The 15,921-nt window shown below is 38.2% G+C and overlaps 2 protein-coding genes and 1 non-coding gene across 3 annotated transcripts in view; 1 reads left to right on the forward strand and 2 right to left on the reverse strand.

Annotated features, from left to right (window-relative positions):
* ice1 (KIAA0947-like (H. sapiens)) overlaps window positions 1-1,623 on the reverse strand; it is an 11,713-nt gene extending 10,090 nt beyond the window's left edge. The window contains exons 1-3 of the mRNA XM_013913718.1: window positions 1,380-1,623; window positions 1,136-1,194; window positions 6-69 (exon numbers count right to left, since the gene is read on the reverse strand). Coding sequence (XP_013769172.1) covers window positions 6-69; window positions 1,136-1,194; window positions 1,380-1,469 — 213 coding nt within the window. The 5' untranslated portion in view covers window positions 1,470-1,623. The remainder of the gene's footprint in view (window positions 1-5; window positions 70-1,135; window positions 1,195-1,379) is intronic.
* An 814-nt stretch (window positions 1,624-2,437) lies between these two features.
* trnae-cuc (transfer RNA glutamic acid (anticodon CUC)) lies at window positions 2,438-2,509 on the forward strand. The gene has a single exon. It is a non-coding gene; the product is annotated as a tRNA-Glu (tRNA).
* Window positions 2,510-8,942: 6,433 nt separating this feature from the next.
* The window catches only part of adamts16 (ADAM metallopeptidase with thrombospondin type 1 motif, 16), a 48,879-nt gene continuing 41,900 nt past the window's right edge, over window positions 8,943-15,921 (reverse strand). Inside the window, exons 19-24 of the mRNA XM_005744615.1 lie at window positions 11,722-11,926; window positions 10,574-10,768; window positions 10,425-10,481; window positions 10,009-10,215; window positions 9,748-9,895; window positions 8,943-9,665 (exon numbers count right to left, since the gene is read on the reverse strand). Of these exons, the coding sequence (XP_005744672.1) occupies window positions 9,550-9,665; window positions 9,748-9,895; window positions 10,009-10,215; window positions 10,425-10,481; window positions 10,574-10,768; window positions 11,722-11,926 (928 nt within the window). The 3' untranslated portion in view covers window positions 8,943-9,549. The remainder of the gene's footprint in view (window positions 9,666-9,747; window positions 9,896-10,008; window positions 10,216-10,424; window positions 10,482-10,573; window positions 10,769-11,721; window positions 11,927-15,921) is intronic.

Raw genomic sequence — 15,921 nt, forward strand, 5'->3', positions numbered from 1 at the left:
GTCTTTTTCTCCAGAGTAACCAGTCGGATCTGAAGCTCTTCCAGCTGCTGCTGAAGCCTGATTGTGTCACTGCACATAACAAGTTGAGAACATGGATCCATGTGTTAAACCAATTGAATGTAGCAAAAGAACAAAAAACAACCCCAAAAACATTTTATGTTTTATTAATTCTACAAATTTTCATAAAGTAACAATGTCCTGAAAGTGAATGGATATTGTTCATGAAAGCTTAGTTTTCAAAGATAAGAAGTTTTTATATACAGTCACACCATTTATCAAGGTGTCTAAGTGAGAGGATCACCGTCTTAATTATCTGAGTAACACGGGCATAGAAAGGTTTACTTTAACCGAGACTTCATCTTTTTTTGGCTTCTCTCTTTAGCAGTTGCCACAGCTGATCACCTGCTTCCATAGCATCCTCCTCTGTCACACCAAACCACTTCATGTCCTCGATCACTACATCCAGCAAACTTTGTTGCGGTCTTGCTCTTTTCCACCTGCCTGGAAACTTCATCTTCAACATTCTTTGTCTAATATGTCCACTCTCTCTCTTTTCCATGTCTTTGCATCATCAGCAGTGCCAGTCATACCTTATAGCAGATCTTACTACCATATTGCAAATACCTCCTTTCATTCTAGCTGCGATCATTCTGTCATCTCCACCCACTCAATCCTGCCTGCATCTCTTCTTCATTGTCTGTTGCTTTGGATGATTGACATCAAACATTAAAACTCATCCTTTTTCCTAGTCTACTCCTTGCAGTTTCTCTCAATGTCTCTCATTCACACAAATGTATTCTACTTTATTTGTACAGACTTTCATTCCTCTTCTCTCCATCCTATATTCACAAACAAACAATGCTTTGCGAAATGGTTTTAAAACTTATTTTAAAAAAAATCAAGTAAATGTATAGTCACTTACGAACATCAGTTCCATTAGAAAGCACATAGGGAGAAACTTTGGACAAATTATTGTAATTTCAGCTAGTTTGCTTGTAGCTGATGACAGCCGCCATGTTTCAGAGCAAATCAAAACACAGGAGTTTTGCTTGTATGCTGAATACCGCAACTACGACCTGTTCACGTCTCAACGTAAGACATATTACCAAGGCAATAACCGCCCGTTGGTACTTACTCTGAAACCGCTATCTTCTGTTTTAGTGCCAGGAATGATGACACATATTCAGCCAGACTCTGACGAAAGACAACAAAACAAACAGGGGACATCACAGTTAGTAAATACTTATCAACACGTTAACTTCACAAGATAAAAACACATTAAATCGCTCCATAATGTTTAAGATCTGGATCGAAAAGATGAGGTAAAGCACTGTAACTGATTTCTCGGTAACAAAAAAGCCCCCCAAAACATCACCGACCTGCTGCAAAACAGAGCAGTTTTGACAGTTTCCAGTCGTCGCGTCCGCGGCGATTGCCAACGCTTTGGACTGATTCTCCCCTGGCATCATAGTAAGAAAAATCCCACCGATACCCAGGCAGCCTTTACGTTTTATTCTGAAAACGGAAAACTTTCATATCTTAGTGTCACAAATTCCACGACGGCTCCTCTATATTCAAAACAACTTCACATTTTCGCGTCTCCCACGTTGACCAAGGACCCAAGCGAAGGACCCCTTTAGCGGTAGCTTTGCAAAATGCCTGTCGCCGTGAAATATAAGATTTCTAACTAATAAGTTCAGAGCATAATCATATTATATTCATAAGTTACGTATTAAATTGAATATCGGTAACGCGTACGTACGAAATTAAAATACATTTTACCGCTTCCTTACCGTGATGCCTCCTGTTGTTCAAGTTTTTACTTCAGGCATTTCAGTCTCGTTTTCGTCAAAATTAATTTGTTTGTGTAAGTATCAGGAATGAACGAGGCCAGAGTAACCGTTTCCTGTAGTTTTAACATGATATAGTTATATAACATGATATAGTCTGTTTTAAATGTTTTATGTTGTTGTAGTGTTAGCCAAGATTTGCGAAGCCCGAAAAAACTATTTTCACTCTGTCAAACCCACTGTCAATAAAGTGGCGACATCTGCTGGACAAATTCTACATATTGGCTTTGTGTGTTTAAATTTGAAAAAGAAGTTAACACTCAATATTTACGTGTATGTTTATGTGTGTTATGTGTATATTTATTCCATGAATTCTCCGTGTAACTACTGAGCTACTTAAAATACAGTTCATAGCCTGCGTATTGAATTCCGTTTTCATGATAATAATGTCACGGAATATTGGTCACGTGATTTTTTTTTCTGCGTAAAGTCCACGTGTTGACTCTGAACGTTATTAAGGTGGAAGAACTGTAATTTGTTAGGTAGTCAGACTGTTTTGTCTTCAAAGTCCTACAAAACACAAATAACAGTAAATCTTTATACCAATAGAGCTATTTCAGTATTCAGGTTCGCTTCATTAATATCACTCCCTGGTGGTCTAGTGGTTAGGATTCGGCGCTCTCACCGCCGCGGCCCGGGTTCGATTCCCGGTCAGGGAACTCAACTTTTTCTTTCGTCCCTGTATAGCTTCCCAAAATCGTTGCAACACATTAACCTACCTACAACCACTAGAAATTACTCAAATACAAAAACACAAATATACTTTTGGTTTCTACATTTCACGAAACATCACTAATTCCTCTCTTTGGTTCTTTACACCAAGGAAACATGTATCTTTGTGAAGGAAAATCTGAAAAGTTACCCCTATCTAAATACTCCAGACTGGACTCTGACATCTTGATTTTACAGCACAGTGAAGTAATCTTTATAAACAGCGAGGGATAAAAGTTTCAAAAGAAGAGATACACTTGCAGTAAAGAACAAGGAGTTAACTGGTTGTCAAGTTATAACACAGAGAAGCTGGGATTTACTCCATTTCCCATTTCCTACCAAGTCCAAGAGCACTGTTACTCTGCTATTCAGCTAAATAGTTGCCTATTCTTCACAAATCTAATATAAAGAATATTTAGCGTCATATAAAAATATTAATCAATACCCCAAACCCATTTACTGACACAGAATGTTGCACTCACTCCATTTTCATTTACAAATACAAAGTTGCAACATAAAAAATGCATGTTACCCACCAATCCCAAGCGCCATATATTTTGACATTATATTATTATTAGTTAGCAGATATAGGCAGCAGAGGGTGCTATTGTACTAATAACAGTTGTCGCACTGTTCTCGCTCCTTCTCAAACCCACACACTAAACCAGTACTTTTGTTAGGTATCATAATTTCAAGTTTCTTTTTAAAATACCACTTTGGAGTTCAGTGTTAATGTCATATTTTTTAATAAATGAAGATTTCTAGTTGGTGTTCTCCTTCTTGAAAGTTCTATCAATTTCAACATAAGAAGAAACACCTGAAGACACCGTTGTAAATGCCATCATGATGGAAAGACCCTCTGACTGGACCTTCTGAGTTGCCTCAAGGCAAAGGAGCCACACTCTTCAAACAGATGCAGTCAAACAGAGACAGTGACTGTCTATGACATACAATCTCTGCTGTTAATAAATTTGTCTCAGTCAACTCTTGTTTAAATCCACAGGAAGCTGTCTGAACCCTATCTTGAATACACAAAACAAAACAAAACTGCTCCATGGTCTTAATCCCTTCCTACTTGTGAGGTTGAATTTTGTCCTTTTATTTTTTTTGATCTGAAGTTGCTGCGGTTGATGTAAATGGAAATACATATTTTTGCACTGAGGTCACAAATATTTTTGGTAACCTAATTACTAAGTTAAGTTAAAGGTCCTTCAACAGTAAAGCAGTTATGTGAGTTAAAGATCCGATCTCACTTGTGTCTCTTTTCTTCACATTGGCATGCACCAATAAAACGGTTCTGCATCACATAAAACCTTGCAGACATTTGCCTGTGAAAAAAAGGCCCACTGAAACTATGGCCTATATTTATTCAGTATTTCAGTGTCTAGGCACACATTTTCTTTGCCTGGAGCGAGCCAATGACTTTAAAAAATGACTTTACTTTCTACATGATTTCTTCCTACTTTTAACACTCTTTATATTTCCTTCTTCACTGTCCAGCTGAAGGTCCTTGTAACGGTGCCCCAGGGATTATGACAATGGTTATTTTGTTTTGGGCATCTGTGTCTCCTTGACTTGTTGAGAAATGAGAAGAGAGCAAAGCCCTGATACAGTATGTCATAGGTGTTGAAATGGCTAATACCACATTGGCATTACTGTTAGCCTGTGTTCTGGCTTACATGCAGCACTCTGTTGAATCCTGAGAACTAGATCTCAGGATTAGCTCTCTGCTTGCTGTTCTATAAATCTAATCATGCAATATTTCTTTTGAGCGTTGTTATAGTACATAATCTGTTGAAAAGGGTTCAAAAGAACTCCTAAATATCAAGCAGTCACAGAGTCAACAGATGGATGCCCAGTTATACCCTCATCGCCTGCTGTTAGGAAATGCAAGGTAGGGCGTTAGCAAGACCTTATCTTGGAGTATTATATGAATAAACTGTAAATTAGCAATACTGTACTGACAAGAGTAATACTTTCATTTATTTCTAGATGATTTTAATAAGCCCAGGAAGGATAGTTACAGATAGCATTAGCATTAAAAGAATATCCAGTAACTGAAAATTAAAATGTTTTCTGTAGCCAGTCCATTGAATTTGAACTTACTGGCATGTAAAAGTAAAAGTAAAGTAAATAGCTGTAATTAGTTGTAAATAATTAAATATAGTTCATTAAAGTTCTATTAAAATCAGCTTGATGTGCTTTGTGCATATCAAGCTAATCTTTTTTTTTTTTACTGCATTATTATTTTGTAGAGTCCCACCTTCACCATAGCTAGAGCCATCCAAAGATGAAGGCTGGATTATTACTTTTAAGTTTAAGTGTTCCAGTGTTTAAGTCTATTATTTGGTGTCTGTAATCAGCAGAGAAATGAACAATCTTAAGGACAATACACATAATTTTCCTATAGTTTAATGTCCACACCTGGCTGTGTTTCAAATGGAGTCCTTTGACTTTAATAAATACCTGCAGTGTGACACAGCAAAAGAGGTGATCTGTGTTGTGATGTAATAGATAAACATGAATTGAATTCTTGTCTATAGCAGCAATCTTCCTATGAGCCAATTATCCTAGATATCTACAACCTCCAGGAGCTAGAAAAAAAATCAGATTTCTAGGTATTTTAAAATAAACGATGCAAAGATAGTCCGATATTGAATTGCAGTTTTTTATACTTAACATTTCTTGACTCTGCATGGAATTACAGCTTGATGGTAATACAGACTGAAGGTGTAAGCTATATTGTAGTACATGCAGTAATAAGTAAATCTTTTTAGGCTAAAGAGAGGAGGTATTAAAAAGCTACAGGATATTTTTCCATTCACTTTCTTTAATGTAGTAAGTGAAGACACAAGTACTAGCAGCTGAAGTGGCCTCAGCTATGACTACACAGACACAAGTACACATTCAAAGCACGTAAAAAAACAACAACAACAACAACAAAACTGTACTTGAATAGAATCAATTTTTTGGGCTACCAATGAACAGCTCAATAAATCTATTTTGTATCAAAATAATGCTGTAATAAAGGCTCAAGGAAGACCTGCACATAACTGCAAGAGTGACCTCAGAAGAACAAGGAATCACTACATTTTGATTTAGAAATTATAGTTGGTCTTCACCAGCTGCACAGCCAGAGGTTCTGATGTGTTAGTCTGTCACATAAGTGGTTTAGACATTGGTTCAAAAGCATGAAGCATGCTGAGCAGGTCAGACCTCTCACTTCAGCATGTTTAGTAATCAAATCAAATCTGTTTTTTAAACTTCACACCATTGCCTAACTACAAATTATACTTGTTACCTAGAAATATAAATAAACAAACAAACAAAAATGATATATGGGATCTAGGTTCATACAATAATGCCATCAGGCCTATTATAATGGGGCACTTATGTGCCTAAAATAACAGAACATAATATGAACTATTTTAGTTCGTATTAGTTCAGTGAGTTGTTCCTTGTGTTATGAACGTCACACCTGTTTTCTACAGTCATTGGTCAGCACAGGTAAATTACATGAAGAGTTGCATTATGACTAAGGAAAAAAGATACCTCTACACAGTTACCTCTGAGACTGAAGACGTCACTTGGATCAGCAACCACCGAAAACCCAACGTCCAGATGAACACAATCAACTTCCTAGGGTTACCGCCACAGTTTCAACCATACAACTTTAATGATATAATATGATGTCAGCTGTACACACTGAAGGAACATAACAGCATATTAGACATACTAGTTACATATGGGATATGAAATACAAGGCTAGCTCTTATCTGCTTCAAATTGTGTTAGCAAAACTTCAGATTACAATATTGAGTCCACCAACTATATTTAAAGACACAGACATATAGTAAAGCTACAGATGAAGGCTCACTGCTATTATGGTAATAGCTATATTTTCAAACAGTGCATGTGAAACAGGATGAATACACATAACACTCTGGAGCGGAGCCATATTTGTGCTATTGACAATGTAAATTAAGCCGGAGTAGGCCATCCTATATAGCTATATATCCAGCTATATCTCCTATATAGCTTGGGGAAGGACCTCCCCTTTGTCCTGAACCTCCCCTTGGCTCTGTTTCAAGATCTACTTCATTATGGGAGAGTCTGACCAAACATAAGTCAGATCGGATCAATTGAGTAGAACAAAGTAATATTAAAAAATTATTTTAAAAAAATGTATTTAAAGAAAATATGAAACCAAACATTAAAAACGTTTTGGGTGCAAATGAATGTGTTACTGTAATGGCATTACATTTTCAGTATAAGTTACACACAGTCCTGCAATCAGCTGATTTCACTTTGTGTGCTTGTGAAAATGATTTTTATTAATATTGTGCAAAAGCATCTGCACAGACAGTATGCTAACACATAGCTAGGCAAGAAACCAGAAACATGTCAAGGCTAAGCCTTCCAGCCCAGCAGCCAGGGGCAGATTTTCAGCAGAAAAAAAGGCACTTAGACTTGTAGCACTGAAACCTCCATTTCTACACGTACATATCACCCTGGCGTTCGCTTTAAAGTCTCTTTAAAAGAAGGTCAAATGCACCGTAAATTTAGAAAACACCAGCAAATAGAAAAATATGCAGTCCAAAACCTTCACAAAAAAACTGCAGAAGTGTTTTTGGGGGGAGACAATAATGTGACGGACCAGATACGAAACTGAACAGCTCATAGCAAACATGTATCCACATTGTTATATGAAAAATGCAACTAAAACACACATTACCTGCATGTTTTTCCTCACTCACAACACAGATGAAACCATCTCTTCTTTTAAGCGTCTCAGTGCAAACCTTTGTGGTTTCTATCTCTTCCACAGCTGTTCCGTCAAGTTATTATCTCCAAAAAACACTTGAGTTGTGTTTTGTATTATTTGAGTTTTTTTGTTTTGTTTTTCTTACTTGTTTTATTCAACTTCCATTGGGTATTGCGAGCTCTTACAGCATTTTTATATTTGCTGATGTTTTCTTGAGTCACAGTGTGTTTGACCTCTCAGGGCCACCATACTTTGGGCCAGGTTTCATCTTTGCTTTGTGTTGCCGGCTTTGTGTTCATAAATAAAAACTAAAACAAAGATGACATTGGGATATGGATAAAAATTAGGATAGGAATTTGAGTCATTGTGCGGGTCTGTAGCCTAAAGTTTTTATTTCTGACTGATAATTAAGCGAAAATGTGTTTCAGGTCATTTTGTGGAGTAAAGCAAAAGCAATACAATTGCTTTGTCCAAAAAGTAATTTAGTAGCTTAGTGCATTGAACTGAACTAACTGTACTGAAAAGACATTCCATCAAAGTTGAGTAGGTAGGTAAAGCAGTGAACTACCATGTAATCTTACTTATGTTGGAAGGAAAATAATAAATAGAAGCAAAGACTGGAGTTAAGATGTTTAAATGTACATATATACATTACAGCTGTTACAAGTAAAAGTTATAAATCTGTATTTTGAAGCCAGAGAAATGCAAAAGACATACTAACCCCCGCTATGGCAGAGTGGAACAATGGTGACAGTGATGTCAGTGATATGGTGCAATCCTAATCCTCTGTAAAGGCATGATGACAGCGCCATGCCCAGTTGAAGACTGTAGCCAAAGTTGTATGAGTCAAGCGATCAAGTTTCCATCCTGAATATTTGTTTTTCTGCTTTTCTCCAGGAGTCCTTTTAGAGTTTCAAGTTTATCCCCCCCTGAAAGATACTCTGTCCAACTTAAAGCTAAAAATGATGAAATCGGGGCTCATGTTCCTGTAGTTACACATTTTGTTTATCTTATTTCATTACCACCGTAAAAAAAATCATATTGTAATAGTATTACCTATCATCCATCAGTGCTTTTAAAATGTAATTGATATGTAACGCATTTTTGTGCCATATAAATGCATGCTAATGTCATGTATAATAATGTAGGACACATTAAACAACACACTGATATGGCTTGTTAGTGATTTCACTTGACAGCTGCTTTCTTTTAAAAAATAAAATAAAGGTTTTGCATAAAAAGGTGCAGTTTGACAGCATGTAATGAAAATTAATAACACATATTAAGGTAATGGGCTTAGGGTAGAGTAATACAAGGACACATTTATAATTAATCATACAGTTTTCCAGAAACACTGCATTGCAAAGCCAATAAATAAAACAAATAATACTGTACACGGGTCACACAATTCATTTGTTATTTCCTGAAGCTTGAACATTTCACACTGATTTCATGAATTCAATGCGACAAAGTTGTAGCACCACTTGGAAGGAAAGCCACATCGCGCAGACTTATCCCGTCACAGAAAACATATGCATCTGATGATGCAGTTGATTTGTGCTCTGTTCTTTTTTTACTTTTACATGACAACTTCCATGGCAACTGCCCAGCTATTAAAGAAATACACATTGATTAGCATGTCATTTTTGTTCTCTTTTTTTTAATTAAAAAAAATTAAGCTCAAGGCAAAATGTATTTATACCTTTATCGTCTCTTTGAAACGTCCCTTTTCATTAAGAAACCACAGATTGTCAATTCATCAGGGTCTGCAGCGCAGACCAGGGCATATCACATGTTGCGTGGCAGCGCTCGAAGACGTCTTTCTTTGTTGGTTTGCCATCGTTGGCCTTTGGTTGACTGAGAGATGCTGAGTGTCCTGAGTACAGATCTTTTCAGCTACAGTATATAAACAAAGCTGGGATTTTTCAGTTTCTTTTAGACATGTCCATCCTATTTGCTTTAATCACGATTACTATTTTGTTAGTTCCTCCACATAATTCTTGTCTTTATTTGTTTTTTCCCGATCACATTCCTGTGTAGTGCTGTCAACATCAAGTTCTTGTATCCAGATGTCCGGCATCGCAGAGAGAAAATGAAGAGCACTTCCAAAGAAAAGGCTTTGTATTTCAGTGCTCGCCGCATGCTTAAAACCACAACCATGTTTTGCAGTCTTTTGACTAACTACCTATCTGCCTGTACAGCGGACTGAGTCACGTCCTAGGATTATAGGTTTGAATTTGAACATGACTGGCAGCACTGCTTGCCATAGAACTTGTGGTTGCAGACTCCATGTTGGGGCACCAGGTAACACCAGCTGAAGTAATCCTGACATGCAAGTTCTGTGTAAAAAGAAGAGAAAAAAAAAAGTGAAATTCTTTTTCTTTTTTGGGAGATCTTTTGAGAGAATAAGAGCACTGGTACCTTTCTTCTCAGGTTGTGGACAGAAGTTGGTATTGCAGGCCTGGGACACTGCAGGTTTGAGATGGACGGCACAGCCGGTGGAAGGTTTCTCTTCCGCCAGACACTGGACCGCCCTGGCCTGCACTCCTCCTCCACATGTCACCGTGCACTGCGGAGAGCAAAGCAACAAGGAACGGATTATAGATACTGTGAATCTCCTTTGTGCAACACATTCGCTCCCTCCTCTTGTTTATATTACCAAAGTGGAAATTCTGCTGATACCTGAGACCAAGGAGACGAGCGCCATTCTGGCCGAGGTGGAGGGTGGGCTGGATAGCTCCGATGATGCGTCTTCCATTGGTAGTGCACTGATTGCGTTGTGCGGACAGGGCATTCAGCCAGGATGCAGGGCTTCTGAAGCTCTACTATGGGTTTGGGAACATGGTGGCACTTCTTGGGAGCAAGCTCTCTGTATTTTCCTGCAGTGTCCTTTATTATGAAATAGATAAATTCACTAAAGCTATAGATGCCATTATATAATAAAGAACCTCCAACAAATCAATTTAGAAACACAAAAGCAAATAATTAAAATAATATTAACAAATTGGAATTTAAAGAGAATTTAAATGCAGCGAATTATTATGACACTGAAAAATGACCTTTTGCTGTGTCTGATCAAACACACACACAATACACACCTTCTCTGCACACTTGATGAAGCGTGCCTGATAGCCACGACCACATGTTACTGAACACTGGATGTGGAACAGAGCAGAGACAGAGAGCTTATTCACATTAGCTAAAAATACATTTAAATACTGCATAAGTGCTGTTTTATTCATTTTACCTCTTGCCATGTGGAGACAAACCACTGGACCTTGCGTTGTTTCTGGCAGCGTCTGATGAAGCAGGAATCCTGACCAGCAGGTTTTGGCAGGCCTGCGCACTTGCTGTTGGGCAGCGTGTGTGCCTGGGCACCCGGGTTAGAGCTCACACACAGCACAGTCCTCTTCTTCAAACCATTGCCACACTTACGCGAACACTGCCAAATAAAAACAAACATGATATCTGATTGCATTTAGGTATTGGAGCAAAGCTTTCTCTTAATTAATGGCTGATCAGTTGGTTTAAATGCTACAGTATTAACAATCTTTGTTATCATAGTTAGGTCCAAACTGTCATGTTATATTCCAGCATTGTCAAAGCCTTGTTATGTGTTACACACATTTTTATCATCCATTAACAAAGACATAAAAATGTAGACTAAACTGGTTTTTTGAGAATTTCTTTCCATTTTTTTCCACCTTCTTTCAAGCAGAAGGAACAAATTGATCAAAATTAATTGAGAGTTTGACATATTTAATTTAGCTATTACCTGGCTGGAAATGTCACATGCTAAACATCTTAACAGACCAGCTATGCACAAATAGCATTTCAGAAAAGCTGCTATACAGCATAGTCACCACACAATGGATTACTGTGCTTTACTGCCTTAATAATTCCTTTGAGGTACTCCAGCAATTCCCTCAATATCCTTTTTTTATTCTAGAAACAGCTAATGGGACAATCTAAATCTTGAAGTGATTCACTACAGCCAATAAACACGGGGCTGTGACGCACTACACTGTGCCACAAGCTACCAGGGGGAGAGCGAACTGGACACCACTTGTGCCATGTCGTTGACGATATTTGGTGTAAAACGGCAGTTAAAATGTTACACTGAGACAAGTCACCACACAGAATGTATAGGATTTGGACAGAGAACAAAACCCTGGAGGTCTCAGCGGGCACATTCATAGTTTAAAGCCACTGAGATCACTGTCATAAAATGTGGTGAAGCCATTAAAGCCAGGGCGAACTTCACAACACAATGTGCAGAGCTCTTTAGGGCTTACTGGGCGAGCGTATGACTTCAAAGGGGTTTTTCAAGCTGTGTTCTTCAGCAGCAACGTGCCAGCAGCGTAAACAAACAGCATTAAAGTTTCACACTCTCACCTGCGACCACGACCCAGTTGTCCAAACCGGTGGACAGCTGTGTGTGTTGCAGGTCTGCTTCCTGACCGGGGACGGCTGGGCACAACGAGAGTCAGCCAGGGTGTCCACGTCAGTCTGGCTGGTTCTCTGGACACACTGGACCTGCCGAGTCTGCTCCCCTCCTCCACAGCTTCGGCTGCACACCCCCCACTCTCCTACAGACCAGCTGGGACAACACAACGCAAACCCATAGAGTCAATACGCACAGTTTCTCGATCAGTTAGACAAGTGTACAGGAATTAATGATAATTATTGTTATTGTGGTAATCACTGGTGTATTATGGAATCCATCTATGTTACCAGTATACAATCTGTGTGTTTGCCAGCAAAAAAGCAGTTGGGCAAAAAAACCACAAGAACAGGCTCAGGAACAGGAACAGATTTACCCTTGAGTGGTGATTTCCACCACCCTAATTTCCACCATAGTCCACACTAGAGTGTAAACACGGCACAGAAATATTCACGCGCTTCAACACAAACACATACATATGGCAGGGAGGACATTTTAATTAGCTAACGATACTGAAACTGGCTAAATTGTGTATAATGCTGCTGTTTTCCTGCTCTGTCAGTGCTAAGTGTATTTTTATCTTTAATAACTTACCATTTTTTTTATTATTTTATTTTTAAAATAATTTTTAACTTAAGAGGAAGCCACACAGAATTTCACTGTGCTATGTATAATGACAATAAAGATCATCCATTCATATAATAGCGTCTGCAGAAGATTGTCGAATCTAAGACATTGCAGACATGCAATGTTTCAAAATAAATCTAAACTAAATTTAAACTAAATCTGATATAAATTTTATATTGTGCACGTCATTATGGTTAATATGGCTTATTTGTCAATATTCTAAATATCATGTACAACCAGAACGGCCGGGGGCTTTAAGCTGTAAGTTAAACCTCTGCAATATTTTAACCCCCCTCGCCTGGCTAAGCTGAATCATGACTAAAACTAAACATCACCACATATTTCTTTTGTACATAACACAGTTCAGTTTATACTATTTTAGTGCATTTTTCTTCCAAGACTGCGCCTCAGTAAAATGTGTTAAGTTGCCTAATCCTCAAGCCTTCGCACTTTCTTAAAGCTTTGTTGCATCGCTTCCAAATGACCCCAAACTAAGGGCGCAGGCAGCTCAATCGCTCAACACACACTCTGTTATCCTTTCTCTAACTTCACCCCAGTATACCCACCCAGCCTCCTACGATTTACCCCAAACAACCCAAAACACTGCTGTCAGCACACTGAGCTGTGTATATTAACAGTCTAAACTTTATTTGCAGTAATTTGGTGCATCACTTGCTTGGAATGCTGCAGAAGGTCAGTGAGAAAAGCTCCGAAGGGCATCATATGTGCACTATCAAATGTAAATAAAGGCAGAAGTAGAAAATCTATCTGGTGTTTTGACATGTCACGAGGAAGATACACACTGCGGTAATAGCAAATGGTGGTTCAGGGGGAGCGAAAGCGGCATGTAGAGATGAAAGTTTCAATTCGCTTGTTTATTTTAAAAAACCGACCAAGTAATCAACACATATATGTAATACATTTAACATGTTGACATAATATTTATTAACCTTTGGCAAAGAAATGTGAGCTGAACTTTGATGGCGTCATTAAACACATAAATAAACGCCAACTGAAGCCTAAGTGCAACACACCCTTCAAGAGCAGGGACTTTTTTGGGGTTTGTTTCATTTTTATTTTTAGTTTCACAAGGTACAAAATTCAGAATATTGTATTTTTTTATAAATATATTTCCATAAATACTTCAATTCTTAATATGCACAAGATTCCTATGTCACAGCATGCTAATTTGTAGGATAGTAGCTGATGTCACTCATTTAACATTTAAGAAAAGTTATGATGACATAAAATCACTTATTATGACATATTATCTTGGCTCTCTTACCCCTTCTTAGATATCCCTTCCTGCACAGGAAAGTAAAATATAGCCATCTGGCATACAGTTGGCAAAATATTTGAATGTATATGATGATAAACTGCAAATTAAAACTTTATTTCATACTCCAGGGTATTTACTTTTACCATGTAAATATCAACACAATCACTTCACAGGAACGGCCATCGAAATAATATACTGCTTAATGCTGGATCAAGTTATAGAACACCTTGTGATCTTTGCCTCGGCTGGTATGAGTAACTGTGGTTGAAGGATGAGTAAGCATCATGCTCCCTGGACAGAAGCACAAGAGCTCAGGTGTCCTGTGGTGTGTCAGATAGCCTTTGAGGTCTAAATGACGCTGTCTAAATACACACTAGTGCATTAAATAACCTCTGACCAGTGTTTATAGCTTTGCCACTGTGCGTGTCTGCTTGGACTTTTACATGTATATATCACTGTGTGGGTTTTTTTTCAGTGTACACCAGCAGTGTGAGACAGAGTGATATCATGCTCTAAATGTGAGTGGGCATCGGAAACCTTTTTCCATGATGTAATGCTTGTTCGGTCCAAATCACTGGTTGCAGACACAGCAAAATTAAATAACTGCACGGCCTTAGAATAGGATGACATGTAGAGATAGACTGGTGACCACAGCCTGCTGGTCTACACTTGCATCCAAGTTGTGCGTGTTTCGGTCGGTCCAGCATGTGTTCTGCTTCAGATTCAGTTCATGCATGGCGAGGGCCCACAAACTGTAAAAGACTCATGCACTTTGATAACTTGAATAAAAGAAGCACACGCACATTTACAATTTTTAACAAAAATGCTTAATACTAGACTGGATATTTGACAAAAGTATAACTGAAACTAGTTTAGCGTGAATAAAGCATGAAACAGAACTTTGATATAGTACAACACATTAATCAGGCAACTATATCCTATACATGTTATGGATGTTTAACAGGAAATCTGAGCATTGTATGGACGGCAATGGCATAAGAAGGTCTACGGAGGATGTAAATGCACAGGAATGCAGAGCAGGTTACACCGTAACCAACAGGAAAAATACTGTAAAGCCTATCTAATCTTATTAAGTTGAAAATATTTTGCAGCCACAAGAGAACTCTCATTTTTAGAGTCCTTATTGTTATCTGAAGTCGTTTATACATCAAGAAATGTTGGGTTTTGCTCAGAACAGTGAAAATCTGTCAGATGTTGCTGTATGTGTCTTACCAACACATGGTTCCCATGCACACACATATAAACACGCATACACATGCAGACCAGAAGCTCCAGCTTTAGATAATGAACGAGATAATCCTAAGAGACGGGTGTAAACTGTTGTGAGATTACTTTACAGCCTTTATTATCACTGCTTCCTCAGCTCAGTGTACACAGGCAGGTCCATTAGTGGCTAAACAGTACAAAGCAAGCAAAGGAGAAATAGATTATGTCAGAGGAGCATGCACATCTACCACGAGTGAGTAAAGAAGTGCGAGAGAGAGAGGGCAAATATGAATCTGAACATATTTATAAACGACTTTTAAAAGATACAGACGGCAGAGAGACAGAGGAGCAGACAGACAGCGTGGAGAGTGGTTGTCATGCAGTCACAGTCTCACAAATCCCCGTTGAGAGATTGGAAGTGCTGTGGCCTGAGCACAACTTTGACTGAATGACAGCTATCCTTGGCTGACTGCTTGGTTGTACCAGTGTGGGGTTATTTATTTATTTATTTTGGTGTGTATGCGTGGGCGATTGCTCGGATAGGATGGGAAAGGTGATGGAGAAAGGGAAAAAAGGTATCCATATTAACGTATCCAACCTATTGGATTTATGGTTATGGCCAAGCCTGAAGAAACATAAGTGATGGACACTGCAGACAGCGTCTTAAAGCAGTCTTTGTATGTGGATGCATTAGAAGTGGAAGAGAGGTCTCAAAAGGGATTTATTTCCCCCTCTTTCCAGAAACATCTAGTTTCGTGATGCCATTATGACCTATTTACCAAGAGAAATATAATTAGATTTTCCACTTTAAGTATGGTATAGAAACATAATACCCTACCTGGATTTCCATCATGTCTATACAGTTATCAGAAATACTTCCATTTCAGTTGTGTTATTTCTGTGCAAAGGGAATACAGGAAATCATTGGGGAACGTAATTTAGACCACTCAGTGATTATTGTATCAATATAAACTAGAAATAAATGAATTAGTCAAGCTTGGCATAACATTGTTATAGC

The sequence above is a fragment of the Pundamilia nyererei genome, unplaced genomic scaffold (assembly GCF_000239375.1).
Source record: "Pundamilia nyererei isolate P.nyererei 1_Seehausen unplaced genomic scaffold, PunNye1.0 scaffold00146, whole genome shotgun sequence".
NCBI classification, from domain to species: Eukaryota; Metazoa; Chordata; class Actinopteri; order Cichliformes; family Cichlidae; genus Pundamilia; species Pundamilia nyererei.